The sequence below is a fragment of the Sebastes umbrosus genome, chromosome 20 (assembly GCF_015220745.1).
Source record: "Sebastes umbrosus isolate fSebUmb1 chromosome 20, fSebUmb1.pri, whole genome shotgun sequence".
Taxonomy (NCBI): domain Eukaryota; kingdom Metazoa; phylum Chordata; class Actinopteri; order Perciformes; family Sebastidae; genus Sebastes; species Sebastes umbrosus.
Window position 1 is genome coordinate 17,693,209 of NC_051288.1, and position 15,280 is coordinate 17,708,488.

The following is a 15,280-nucleotide window of genomic DNA, read 5'->3' on the forward strand; positions in this document are numbered from 1 at the left end:
ATGGTAGAGGGTGTTGTATGCTGTACAGATTGTAAAGCCCTTTGATGAAAATGTGTGATTTTGAGCTACTTCAATAAAACAGAGCTGAATTAATAGTAATAAAAATAAACTGTCGCAGCCCTAGTGTCATGTTTACTTATAATATGAACCATGATAAGATATAAGATGTCTTCTGCGTCTCCTTGACTTCCTATTTGGACTGAAAACAGAGCTTACAGTCTGTACATTCCTCGCAGTAAACGGGCATTTACACAGCAAACCCTTTTCAATCTCTGTCACTTTAAGGACATTTAATCATTAGGTTTCCTTTACCCACCACCACAGTCATGCATGATAATATGCATGTTCCTATGTGGCTCGGTCGAAGGCTATAAAACACTCCGACAACAGATTCTCCTCGTCCTCATCCACGCTAGAACTTCCTATGGTCTTATTCCATGTGGTGGTTTTTTAATTGTGAAAACGTCTGAGTGTTAAATGAGGCTAACTGACACTTCCTGACAGAAGCTTCGGTTTAAAGGACACGTGATATTTTGTAATGCTGCAGCACACACGGTAGCTTTCTCACTGAAACTGGTACATTAAAAACCCTCCTCCGTCTTACCTTAACAGCCTGTCACCTTTGCTGCGAGACCATGGCGCACACACACACATACACACACTTTGTTACGGAAGTTGCTGCTTCACACAAGCCACACTGATTTCAGCATGGGCAGGCCTGGTGTAGCGGGCAGGCGGGCGGGCAGCCGGGGCGGAGGCCTGAGTAGAAATAGCCCTCAGTCATAAACATCCTCCTGGAGATCCAATCAAGGCATCTCATCAGAGAGGCTGTTTATCCCACATGTCAACCAGAGTAGTGTTGCACTGCTTGTGGGGGCCAATAAAACGACAAGACAAACTTGGGATTTCCCAATGCAAAGAAGTAAATGACCAAACAAAAAACAACATGATCTTGAGTTTGTGTGTTTCTGCCAGCCGGGGCTCTGAAAAGCTGGTTTAAATTCGGCACTAATATTTCAATTCACAGTAAGAAGAAGGACCGTGGAAACTGGAACCTAATGCCAGCCTACCAGCGTCGCTCCATTCAGCGCTGGCCCATTTAAATTCAGCCAGTGTCCCAGCTTTGCTGTAGCAACGTCTTCAGACAAAAGGGCCCGAGTGCAGACAGGAAGGAGCGTGCAGCTGCAGGATGCATCTGTTGGTGGCCCCCGAGGAAGGATGCAGCAGAGCGCTCTTCATTCACAAGAGATGCAGGGGTTCAAGGGAGATGGGTATCGCTTTTTTAACGCTGGGGAGAGACCTTTCAACACAACCTCCCCGTATCAAGATGAGAGGAGAGAGACGCGAGCGTGGCAGCAAGAAACCACAAATTCAATGCAACTTGCTTGCTTGGCAACATTGCTCATCTTATTCACGGGCATTTCTTGGTCTCCCTGGAGGCCACTCGCTCAGTCTGCCAATGTTAAAGTCTGAAAGCCCGCTGGCTGCACAAAACCACATAGAAACTACAAAATTATATGAATGAATCCAATCATATTGCTTGGGAAATCTGACGACAACATATCAGCAAAAGACTCTTCAGCGTTGCTCAAGAACCTACTCTAATGTATTCCAATTGTTGGTGTAAACCAATCCTCGTCTTATTTATAACAATGACACAATGTCCCCACACAGTCTCTCACTCATCACAGGATACTAGACCACCAAACCATTCAACACAACCAGGTCACACACCCCCAGGCCGAGGAAGTGCGAGCACACCTTGACAGGAAATGCTTAGTTGTACTCTCTGAAACTTCCTCCCTGCAGCTGTACACATATTTCACCAGTGAGGTTAAGGGTTACATGCAGGCGCGATTCCACAGGACATCGCTAGTTCCTGAGCGAAATATCAGTGCAGCGCGGAAATGAGCTCAGTGCTTCCTCTGCAGAGAAAAATCGCTTTATGTTTTCCTTCGACTGTTCCAAAAAAGACCTCATTGTGAATTTGTGTCAACTTACAGCTCTTGATGTTTGTTTTTTTGTCCAAAATAAATCGTTCCTGCAGCAAAAAGGAAACCCTGTGATGCATTGTTCAAAGGATGCAATTTTGTAAAATCTGATCAAACTACCCCCAAATAGCTTTCGCACTGCAAGACCGAGAGTCCAGATTAAAGCGCACAAACTGAATGGAAAACAAACTGACTGAAAGGCACGTTCTTCCAGAAGCAGCAAATCTACTGGGACTCCGTGAGTGACACAAAAACAAACTATGCTACTGCAGTGAATATGACATAAATCACATGAATAACCTTTGGCCTCTTCTGCATTCTTGCTTTCATCACAGCTCGACACTGAGCTGCTAAAAAAGGGTGCGTAAAAATCTATTTTTAAAAACACCCTGCCTGTAATTTATTTCATTTCAAGATGGCAATTTTTTATCCCCCGCCTATGATTTTAAGGCTGCAGTAATGTGGCTTTCATTTTTTCGTAACCCCAGCGTCTGACCACAATATTCTGTCAGCGCCACCAGGCCAGCTGACAGCATTTTTTATTAGTCGCTGCCTCAGACAACCTCTCTACTCTGGATAGATTTTTACACCAGTTTGTTAATACATTTCGCTCGCCATTCAGTCTAAAGTGGTAAACTTGTGTATGCGCAAACACATCCCGACTTAAGCAGCTGCGTTTTTCTAATTCAGCGTGGGAAGCCAGGATCCTGTCAAACAGGCGCTGGTCCTCTGGTGAAGGAATGAGAGCTGATAAACACTTCAGAGGAGAGAACTAGGCATCACATGCCACGAAGAATGTAATCCGTGTAGCTATGTGAACATCAAACATGACTGGTATTATAAAGAAATCAAAAGATACCTCTTTGCAAAAAAGGGAAAGGAGCTTTTATATGCTATGATAGATGATTTTTTTTTGTTGCAGTTGCATAGTTTAGCCTTAAATTTCAAGTGTGAGGTAAAAAAAATCACGCCGGGCATCTGACAACAACGTACGTTTCCTTGTGTATCCACCAGAAACACACTGATGATAACAAGCCTGCAGCAGGACTCAAGTATCATAACACAGAAGTATCATACCTGACATTCAGCTGATCAGTCCTCCATCCGAGAGGGGCTCGAGTCTCTGAGGGACACAATAGAAAATAGTGGGTTAAAAATAAACAAAATGAGAGCTCTCCTTCAGGCAGAAGTCTCAGTCAGACATCCTCACTGGCCTCTCTCTCTCTCTGATCTGTGAGGCAATCTGTCTCTTCCCGCTGATTCGCACTACGGCAGGCGGCGGTCTCGCATCATTGAGGCGTCCTTATAAAGCGAGTCAGTGAACGCGTCCTTCAGTGAGGACAGATCCCAGACAGGCAGTCTGCAGGAGGAGGCAGAGGAGAGGAGGGGGAGGTTAGATGGGTGACGGCATGCTCTCTTGTTGTTACTTTTTTGTATGCATCCCCTGTGCAGGAGGTGCAAGGCTGCTCATGCATGCTGGGATGTGTGCGTGTGTGTGTGTGTGCGTGTGCAACTGTGTGTAAATGTGTAAAAGGAGGATGTGGAGGCGGACCCAGAGAGGCTTACTCATCATCCAGTCCGCTATCCAATCACTACCAGGAGCCTCCTGGCAGCACAATGCCGCCTCCCACACATGGCAAACCTTTTAACAGCCGTCTCAAACACATTAAATTAAAGCCTTCACTTATTAAAACTTATTACAAATCGGCTGCAGCAGCTTACTGACGTGATGTAATGTAAAGACCTGGAGCCAGGAAGCTGACAATCAGCAACAACTGCACACAGATGACATCACGTAAAGCCTAATTCACTACGATGCTCTAATTACTCCATTCATTAGCGGTTAACACGTGCCACGTTGGAGGCAAACAGGCTTACAGCTGGGCAAACACTTCGATTTTAAGCTTGAGGTTCAGCTGCAAAGGGGCTGTGTGCTCTACCTCTTGTAACCCTGAGGACAGAGCATCTCATCACTTAAGTGTCCTATTTCATTCTGAGGGCTGTATAAAGCAAGAACAAAGCACAAAGTATATTATACCTGCACACAAAAAAACAAATTCTGCTACCTGGCAACAACTAAGACTCCAAAACAGCCAAAAACATCAAGCTTATCATCTCCCTGGCTGCCTGTGAGAATATTTTCTCACATGATAACATCCAAAATTAAGCACATTTGCAAACGTTGTGAGTGGTTTTTCGAGATATGGATGTCAAATCTACTGCTGCTGCCACACCTGTTCCTTCCTTCCTGCAGCAGCAGCAGCAGCAGCGCAGGCCGGGACTCTGATGTTCTTGCAACACATTGGATTATGAAACAAATCCCACCCACGGACCGCAAACGGCACAACATGAATGAATCAATCCAGCAGAGTGTGAGCAATCACAAACAATGATTTCCTTTTCTAGGTGGGGTTTGTGAGATCAAAACCAAATGTGAAGAAAACAAGAAGCGGTCTAGTACGTGTCATTAAAAGAGTAGAAGGCTACCAAAATGACACATCTAGTTACTTGAGAGGTTCAAACCCTTCATTTCCTTCCGATTGGTCTATTAGATGGCGATAAAGTACATTACATTGTGACAGATTAATAAAGCACTTCCTCTCTAATAAACATCCCCAATGGAAAGAAGAGCATACGGCTAATATCACCTGTCTTGTCCAAATCGTTTCTCAGGTCTGGTGTCTGTCTCACCCCCAAAAAGTCTTATAACAGCAACAGGAAAGGAGGAAAATATTTCACCTCAGCCAAAGTTCAGCTGCTCGGAGCGGTACGAGCATGATAGTAAATGATTATTACTTCGATGCAATGTTAACTTTCTGAATGTTCTTTATATTTTCTCGCACTAACTTTTCCTCTATCAAAAAATACCATCACGTTTTTAAATATACCACCAACACCAATGGTCCTGGGAAGATGAAATGACAATGACATCAAACCAAAGAGACACATTTTGGGGGATATTAAATATCCACTTGAGTCCAGAGATCAAATATGACACCTTGTGGTAAAAATTATCTATTGCACTTTATAAAGCGTTTACACAAGATTTCTAGTCACAGGGACACAAATGTTCATCGCCTAAACACAACTACTTCAACACCAAACAGGTGTTTATACAGTAACTTAACAGATACTGTAAAAGCTGCAAATGGGGATCAAAACAATCCGACTAAAAACTTTTATGGGACTCAAATTAAAAAGAGAAATGTCTCATATTTGCTGAAACAACCCTGGGTTTTAGGAGGTTAAACTTGCCTGAAGAAACAACTAATATCCCTACTACCCATAAGTAGTTAATAATAAAGCAACATTTCACGCCAGAAAATCAGCAGCTTCTCAAGTTAAGCCTGGGAGGAGTAAAGTTTCTGTTCTACTCCTCTTATCAAGATGAACCAATAATAAACAGCTCAATTATTTATGATCCAGGTGTCCATTCATCGAGGAGTTTCACGCTCTCACTCTTGATTAATTGTGGTGTTCACGGTTTGATCTGCGCTCCGGGTTGTCATCAGGAGGAACCGGTTTCTGTCTTCCCCCCAGGATGTGAGGTAAAGTGATATGAACGGAGGAGACTGATCCCAGCTGCACGGGATAAATCAAACAACAGCCGGGACTACGATACAATACATCAAAGGACACGCTGTGCTTTGGGCTTTTCATACTTTACGTTACACCTGATGGGGAGAATGGACATGACTGAACGTTGATCATTTCTGTGGGCAATGTGTTGCAATTAATACATAGAGTGATATATTATTTTTGCATTGCATTCAAAAAATATGCCAGATTAAAAAGTGCTTTTTCTGCCAATGAGATGATTACAACATATAATATGTTGGCTATGATATAGTATCTTTAAGCATGTAAGTTCACGTTTGACCTTTGGGACCTGTAACCAAAAATACTAAAGGTCCACCTACTAGCTTCTCAGAGCTTTCAACTGTGTTTTCTTCAGTGAAGAAACTAGTAAATGGACCATTGAGCTTAGAAGATTTTGTGGCTATATCTTACGGTATATAAATAATACATTCAAGTTAGTGAATCATGTATTTGCTATTAATATCATCCATGTGTGGAAATTGTTGTGGTTTTGGGCAGTGTTTCCTGTTTTGTGAAAAACTACCAAAATATGATCTAATCATAATAATAATAATAATAATAATAATACATTTTTTTTATATAGCACTTTTCATGAAACTTGAAGGTACTTTACACAGTTAAAATGATCATAAATCAGAACATCATAATATATAAAACAACATTAATCCATAAAAAGATGAGTTTTGAATTGAATGTGGACAGGTTGGTGCAGTCTCTGATGTTGTTTGTGTTTGTGAATCATTAGTGGTACACTCAATGCTGGCAGAAGTAGGTGCAAATGAAAAAAAAAAAAAAGTAGTAGTCATGTAGTGCATAACACAAACATTTTACATATCACATTTAATGAGGAAAATGTGTGTGTTTTTAAAGAAAATTAAAGCTTACATTAGCATTTATCTGAAAATGTGTTTCCCTGATAATGAGCTCCCAACTGGAGGTCATAGTTGACCCATATTTGTGTCATTAATGAGTGGATGGTGGAAGAAGTACCAACATCTTTTACTGAAGTAAAAGTACAAATACCAGTCTAAAAATACTCCATTACAAGTAAAAGTCCTGAATTCAAAATGTTACTTCAGTAAAAGTACATAAATATTATCAGCAAAATGTATTTAAAGTATCAAAACAAAAGTTATATTCCTATAGAATATTATATTATTCTATTTTTATCACTAATATATACATTTTACACACACACACACACACAAAAGTACTAAAAGTAGTAGTTATGTAGTGCATAACACACTCATTTTACATGTCACATTTAATGAAAAAAAATGTGTTTTTAAAGGAAATGAAAGCTCACATTAACATTTATCTGAAAATGTGTTTCCCTGATAATAAACTACCAACTGGAGTTCCTAGTTGACCCATCTTTGTGTCATTCATCAGTGCCATGGGACCAAATCATTGGCTTAGATGCACAATCCAGTGCAGGCATGAAGAGTGGTGGGGGGGGTGCCAAGCACATGTATGCTCCATCAACCACACAAACACTTAATACACAAATACTCTTCACTCTTTAGCAAAGTGCAAATACCTACAATGCATAGTTAGTAAAAGGTGTTCAGAAACGGTGCAAGTTTTAGCATCTAAAACCAGCATGAAGGTGAACTTCTCGGCTGAACGTGCATCGTGCAACAAGAGCAGTAAACTTTAAAGCTACTCACCATTTGAGCAGCAGACAACAAAACGCGTCTGGCCTTCAACAAAACATGTTTTCAGAGCTCGGTGTGTCTGTTGTGGAGGATGTAGACGAGGTGCACCGCTCTCTGTTGGGGAAAAACAACATCCATTGATTTTTTTTTTTTGCTCCTTTCTCGGGAATTTTTTTACAAGGAAAAGGATTTCTCTCTATGTGAATAAAAGACGGACCACGCATGCGCAGTGTGCGGTCATCCTCGGATGCTCTCTGCTAGTCTCACTAAGCACAATAATAAAGCACATCCACACATTCAAATATTAATTACTCAGTTTTATGTGACATTTAATGCAGTTTTATATATCTTGAGAAGCCAGTTTGAAAAATACAATTATCTGAAAATATGTTTCATGTTATTAGTAGACTTAAAATTAAAAACATTCATATCCACTGATGAATTTAAGGGCATCATAAAGAGGTGATAGAGGCATGTGGTTGTTTTTCTTCAGAGGACATTGTGTTAAATAGCTGTTTTATGTGAATTATTGTATATCATGTTGTGATTTTGTATACTCCATCACATCTCAAAGTCCTGAATTCAAAATGTTATTTAAGTAAAAGTACAAATACCACAGTTTAAAATACTCCATTACAAATAAAAGTCCTGAATTCAGAATGTTACTTAAGTAAAAGTACAGAAATATTATCAGCAAAATGTACTTAAAGTATCAAAAGAAAAAGTACTCATTCTGCAGAATAGCTCCTTTTAAAGTGTTATAGTCTTAAAGAATATTATATTATTCTGTCTTTATCACTTTTTATATATATTTAAATATATACACACTTGTAATTTTTTATTTTTTTTTTTAATCTATCTTTGTTTTTAGCTTTATGTCTATTTCTATCTTCCTGTAAATTGCTCTTGGAGCTGTGTAAGTACATTGAGAGCAACTTAAAAGCAGTTTGTCTACACATACTTGGCCAATAAAGTTGATTCTTATTCATTGACCTTAACTTTTTTATCTAAATTTGTATATTTTACCTTAACATCCTTGTGTGGAGCCCTTAATGTACATTAGTTGTCATATCAATGTCATACTGTGCTATAAATGGTATTTATACTGAATATTGAGTGATGTTTTCACAATGTTTTATGTTAATGTTTGTTTCATTAGTGCACATGCAGCAGCCCAATCATTCCCTCCATAGTCCATTTCAGTATAGATACATTACTCTATGGGAAAGCCTAACAATTAGTGTAGCCCAAATAGCTGGAACAATTAATCCAAGGATGAAGCAGAAGCTCCAAATAACATGTTGCAAACAAAGAGCTGCTCTCACCCTGTAAACACTCACCCAGGCGCCTCATTACCACCAGAATGGATGATGAGCTGTCAGGTAACACGTCTTGAGGACGCATGTCAATTTCCTTTAATGTTCTCAGCTACTTGTTAAACATGAAAGGGGGGTGTGTGGGTGAAGGGTATATATATAAGACAGACCCTAATCTCCGTGGAAGAGGAATTTGTCATTAAACATGCGCTCATTGGGAGCTCGGAGCGTCGCGCTGCACGCATCTCTGCTGCTGCTGCTGCTGCTGCTGGTGCATGGAGGCACCCAAAGGACCAGGGATGGAGGTTATATGAGGGCGCAACCGAGGTTTTCCCTCATGGATCGATCAAATGCATACCACCTGCCCACCTACATGATGCACCTCTACAGGAATTTCAAATCCAACTTTTCCAGGCCTTTGGATACTATGGAGCAGGATGCAGCAAAGCAGGCAGACACAGTGAAGAGTGTGATGGCTAAAAGTAAGATTTGGTTGACTATTTCTTTTTTTTATATACTTTATTTTTTCCTTTTTCAAGGCTGTTTTCATATATGCAATCCACTGTTTGTAATTACAACAGTCTATAACTTTTAAGTAGATGAGCTTTACAGACAAACCCATCAAGTACACTACAGGAGAAAACAACCTCAACATTCAAAACCAAAACCAAGAAAATAAATAACTATAATAATAATGACAAAAAGAACAAACAACAACAAAGCAAACAACAACAACAAAAAATCCATAACCATACAAAAATACGAGAGTAATATTAAATGAAATCAACAAATAAGTTAATAGAAAATAAAAAACTGGTTGACTATTTTTTTTTTTTAATACTTTATTTTTTCCTTTTTTCAATGCTGTTTTCATATATGCAATCCACTGTTTGTAATTACAACAGGCTATAAACCAACTTTTAAGTAGATGAGCTTACAGACAAACCCATCAAGTACACTATAGAGAAAACAACCTCAACATTCAAAACCAAAACCAGGAAAATAAATAACAATAATAATAATGACAAAAACAAAGAGTAGAGTTAAAAAACAACAACAACAAAGAAAAGAAAAAATCAATAATCATACAAAAATATGAGAGTAATATTAAATTAAATCAACAAATAAGTTAATAGAAAATAAAAAAACTGGTTGACTATTTTTTAAGAAATGGAGACTATGATGAGAAATGTATAAATGTTTGTATTCCTAAAGGTTTTCCAGAATGTCAGATCCCTCCTTTAGGACTTAAAGACCCTCTGAAATGTTAGTTGTTTTTTTTGCTCCAACTGTCAAAGCAGACACAGTGAAGGCTAAAAGTAAGATTTACTCCTTTATGAAGTTGTGGACAACACAAGACATTTGGGGACGTCGTCTTGGGCCTTGAGAAACACTGATGAACATTTTATTGACCAAATATCCAATGATTAATCAAGAAAATAATGATCAGATTAATCAATAATTCAAATAATAGTTAGTTGCAGCCTTACATATGTATAATAACTGCAAATTGGGGGTTAATACGATTAGGATTTATGTTATTTGTAGGTCCAACCACTTCTTTTGTTTTGCAAAGTGAGGTGTAGAGTAAATGCACATTATATATAGCTCCCTTTGATAATGTCCTCATGATCAATGCTTGTATACTGATGAAGATTTCAGCAAATCAAAAGATGCTTCTTAAAAATAATCCAGTCATTGTGTCCACATGTGATGTGCCCACATCTGTAATGGGTCTTCATTGTGATTCAATGAACAGGTGTGGTTCAGATTAATCTAGAGGATTAAAGCGTTTTAAACATTTAACTTGTGTATTGTCCAGCAGTGCATTGGCCTATAAATGTTTTTATCCCTAAAGGTTTTCCAGAAAGTCAGATCCCTCCTTTAGCACTTAAAGACCCTCTGAAATGTTAGGTGTTTTTTTTTGCTCCAACTGTCAAGAGGCAGTCGCCAGACGACCTCAGAGGGTTTCAATCCACATCCCACTCAGGGTGGTGAATAATAGCAGAGGATCAGTGTGTGAAAAGGCCGGTTTTCTGTCTAATTCTCAAAGCAAACCTCTTTTTTCTTAAATAGGTGATGTTGATTAGACATCTCGCCAGACATCCCCCTATACAAATCCTCTTGTTAAGTCAAATCAACAACTTCTCCTCAGTTCTTTTTTCACACTTGGCTTGATTAGATTAGAGCTAGAGGATTTAATGGCACAAGCAGAGACACTGCTGGGTCTAATTCCACATCCCTGCTATATAGGTGTTAAGAGTTACTACCTATTTTGTTTGAGTGAGGATATGCAGAAGCCGTGCTACAGGAGCGGAGGCAGAGATGTGTTTTTTTTTTCACTAATATGTTTATTGGGTTTTCTTATTTTCACAAACACAATAAGAATAAAAAACAAAAACAAAAAAAACAACAACAAACACTGGTACAGCTCAGATACATTTTTTTTTATATAGGAGGTCATAGGAAATCCATAGTCCATAGTGCAGGGAAGTCACAGGATATATGAGTTCATGTTCAAGAGACTCCTTGTGAGATAATGGAAGAGAGATGTGTTAAATGATTGGTTTCGGCCTCGGTGTGTTTGGGTTTTTGAGTGGATGAATGGTTGGAGGAATGGTTTTGTGCTTTTGATCAACGGGTCTGGCTAAATAGGCCAATGCACTGCTGGACCATACAACAAATGTTTTAAAACGCTTTAATCCTCTAGATTAATCTGCACCACACCTGTACATTGAATCACAATGAAGACCCATTACAGATGTGGGCGCAGCACATGTGGGCACAGTGACTGGATTATTTTTTAAGAAGCAGCTTTGATTTGCTGAAATCTTCATCAATACAAGCATTGATCATGAGGACATTATCAAAGGGAGTTATATATACTGTGCATGTACTCTACAGCTCACTTTGCAAAACAAAAGAAGTGGTTGGACCTACAAATAACATAAATCCTAATCATATTAACCCCCAAATTGCAGTTATTATACATATGTAAGGCTGCAACTAACTATTATTTTCATTATTGATTAATCTGTTGATTATTTTCTTGATTAATCATTGGATGTTTGGTCAATAAAATGTCAAAAAATGGTGAAAAATGTCCATCAGTGTTTCTCAAGGCCCAAGACGACGTCCCCAAATCTCTTGTTTTGTCCACAACTTCATAGAGGAGTAAAGAAACTAGAAAATATTCACATTAAGAAGCTGAAATCAGAGAATTTTGACTTTTTTTTTCTTTAAAAAAATCCTCACACCGATTAATCAGTTATCAAAATAGTTGGCGATTAACTTAATAGTTGATAACTAATCGATTAATCGATTAATCGTCGCAGCTCTAAACACAACATGTTGTATTTTCTTTCAGGTGGTTTTTGCTTCTTCTGGGAAGCTCACTGGCACATTAATTTGTGTGTTGTGATATCGGTTTGATTTTAGCATTATGTCCACTAATAATAAGTTGTCTTCCTCTTTTCACTACATTAGGTTTGACGTACAGACAGAAGGGCTGGATTGCGACCTTTGACCTCCATCCCCTTCTAGCTGACAAACAGATCCAGGCGGCGGAGCTGAGAATCCGGCTCCCTCGGACGCCGAGTGCTTCCAACTTCACTGTGGAGGTCTATCACCAGCATGGCCAGGCGTGCCATACGCACAAGAGCTGCCAGGAGCAGCAGCTGGTGGGGCTGCTCACTGAATCATCACTAGTCACTTCATCACAGAGCTGGAAAGTGTTCAACATGACAAAACCTCTCTTGAGCTGGCTCAGGCGAAAATCGGCCACGGCGAAGATTCGACACAAAATAGTGTCAAGAAGGAGGAGGGGGGTGAAGACAAAGAGAGGCCTGTCGCTTCCGGATCAGCCCGTCTTTGCGGCGAGCCCGAGGAGAGAGCAGGACGTGAGTGACCGGGCCTTGCTGGTCGTCTTCTCACAAACCGGCTCTGATGAAAACTCAAAGGCCAAAGCCAGCTTACTCCACACAGCTGAACAATCCAAGTTCTTGTCCCCCGCTGAAATCAAAAGGGCCCGCGGGCCAAAGAGGCGCAGGAGCAAACGGGGCCAGACAGAACAAACAGTGAAGAGCCTGCAGGCGTCCAAGAAAGGGAGTGATAAATCTCTCTGTCGCAGAGTCGACCTGCACGTAGACTTTAATCAAATTGGCTGGGGGTCCTGGATCGTCTTTCCTAAAAGATATAACGCCTACCGCTGTGAGGGTTCCTGCCCCGGTCCCCTGGGGGAACACCTGAATCCAACAAATCATGCGTACATGCAGGTGAGTAGTGCAGATTATCTGGAACACCCCAAAAATATCCCTACATGACCTATTGGAGTTATCACTGACAGATTAAAGGGACAGTGTGTAGGATTTGGCGTCATCTAGTGGTGTGGTTGCAGATTGTAACCAACTGAGTACCCCTCTGCTCACTCTTCCTTTTCCAAGACTGTGGTGATGTGACCCGCCGAGGGCAAAACCTTGGTAACGCCATTCGCCTCAGAGGCCATCCTTACTATAATAACACTACTTTAGGAGAAATGGAAGTCAGACGGCGGCTGGCGGTACCACGGTTTTGCACTCTGCGGCTCACGTTTCCGCAGTTTCACAAGCGTGTCAGAGAACTACGGTGGCCTTCCGGTAATGTAAAAGTGTGAAAGGCTCTCTCTAGAGCCAGTGTTTGGTTTGTCCATTCTGGGCTACTGTAGAAACATGGCGGAGCAACACGGCGGACTCCGTGAAGAGGACCGGCTCCCTGTGTAGATATGAAGGGTTCATTTTAAGCTAACGAAAACACAACAATTCTTAGTTTCAGGTGATTATACACTAATGAAAACATAGTTATGAAAGTTATATTCCATTTCTGTTGATATAACCCCCGAAATGTTACACACTGTTCCTTTAAGGTGACCTGGTTTCGCTGTTTGGAAGGTCACATTTACAGTAAATCTGACAAGACATGATTGCAACATAATGCTTGAGACTACAGGAGGAAACTAGACTAGAAAAAGAAAAGATTTTCAACTGCAAAACCAACAATATTGTAAGAGTTTAAAAAAATATTTTGATAATGAATGATTTTAGTAGTTTTTCAAGCCAAAATTCCAACATTTGCTGGTTGCAACCTCTCACATGTGACAGTAAACTGAATATCTTTGGGTTTTGACTATTAATCAAATAAAACAACTAATTTGAATTAATTCCCTTGGGCTGAAGGTAATTAAAACAGACAATTTATACATATATGTTATAGGCAAACCGATTAATCGAGAAAATAATCAGCAGATTAATCAACAATGGAAATAATCATTATTTGCAGTCCTATAGAAAAACAATGATAGCTGCTCACTGGTATAAACCTAAACAATTGAACTGAAAAATATCAAGAGTATTTGTCTGTCTTGGTGTCTTTATTTACAGAGTATTTTGAGTCTAAACCTTCTGCTTTGTTTTTTCCTTTCCCAGAGTTTATTGAAACATTACCACACCGACAGAGTGGCGCCCCCCTGCTGTGCCCCGACCAAAATGAGCCCATTAAGCATGCTGTACTACGAGAACAGAGAGATGCTCCTCCGACATCACGAAGACATGATCGTGGATGAATGCGGCTGCCAGTGACAGCTACAACTACCTCCAAACATGACCTGTGTTGCTGAGCGCTGTTAACAGCATAAAACATGCTGTGCAGGAGCAGCCAATGTCTGAAAAACAAAAGAAAACACTTAAGAGGAAAAAAGCTCTTTGATATTTGTCACAGTAAGATTGTGGCTGATCTATGCGCAGAGCAGAGATGGGATTTTAATTTGCGATGTGAACTTTGGTTTGTTTGTAAGGAGAACAGTGTTGTTTTTAAACTGTGCTGAAATACAAACTCAACAATAGCATCCAGCCTTCCAGCTGTGTGCAGATGTCTACAACTTTATTTTCCTTATCAATTTCACCAATGTAAACATGAAATTGTTGAATATTCCAGCACTGTTTTTATTGTACACTGCCATTTGTGTAACTGTAAATTAATGTATATTTATTGTAAATATTAAAGAAATTGTATTTATGTACATTTTGCACATTGATTATGTATTTTTTTATGATCTATTACTTATACTATATCATCTGGGGCTGGGTATATCTTTTATTACTAATCAAAGTATGTCCGTAACAGAAAGTATTAAAAACTATCAAGTGCCTAAAGCTGGCATCAATTGTCTTGTGAGATTGATTATGTTGTTCACTTATTATCTGATCAAATATTGTCTGATTTAAATCAAAAATAAAAGGATTGTTTTGGTATACAATATCTAGTCCAAAAGCACAGCTTTCTCAGAGCTGCCTGATTTGGATTTGCGTTGTCATAAAACCCAACAAACTTGCAAACATATCCACAAAACACAATACCTGTCATCACTCAGATCACTGGCATATTTAACTGCAACTACAATGTGCGATACAAAAGAACCGACACACAAAAAGAGGTGGACTTTTCTAGTTTTACAGTGTTTCAGTCATCCACAGTGAGTCATAGGCTAAATCTAAATACAGCCCTGTAGAGGAGGGGAATATCCAGCAAATACTGTAAAGTGGCAGTTAGTTATAACAATGCTAAACTATTCATTCATTGGAGGCCAGAGAGCTCATTGTATTCAAATCCTTTTGAAAATACACTGACTAACCAGGAATTTGCCAGAGTCATGATAACCATGGCAGTGGTCAAACTCATCAAA

General features: G+C 39.5%; 2 protein-coding genes across 4 annotated transcripts in view; one reads left to right on the top strand and one right to left on the bottom strand.

Annotated features, from left to right (window-relative positions):
- Window positions 1-7,448, bottom strand: part of pald1a (phosphatase domain containing paladin 1a) — a 63,748-nt gene extending 56,300 nt beyond the window's left edge. Inside the window, exons 1-2 of one of the 3 annotated variants that reach the window (XM_037755048.1) lie at window positions 7,262-7,448; window positions 3,069-3,114 (exon numbers count right to left, since the gene is read on the bottom strand). The gene's annotated coding sequence lies outside the window, so the exon portion shown is untranslated. Of the gene's footprint in view, window positions 1-3,068; window positions 3,352-7,261 lie in introns of all 3 variants that reach the window. The other 2 variants (XM_037755047.1, XM_037755050.1) reach the window with 2 other exon arrangements.
- A 1,322-nt stretch (window positions 7,449-8,770) lies between these two features.
- On the top strand, window positions 8,771-14,805 carry ndr2 (nodal-related 2). The gene is made up of 3 exons (XM_037756064.1): window positions 8,771-9,047; window positions 12,052-12,839; window positions 14,025-14,805. Exons 1-3 carry the CDS (start codon window positions 8,771-8,773, stop codon window positions 14,175-14,177), a joined length of 1,218 nt encoding a protein of 405 aa, XP_037611992.1. The 3' UTR covers window positions 14,178-14,805.
- The last annotated feature ends 475 nt before the right edge of the window (window positions 14,806-15,280 follow it).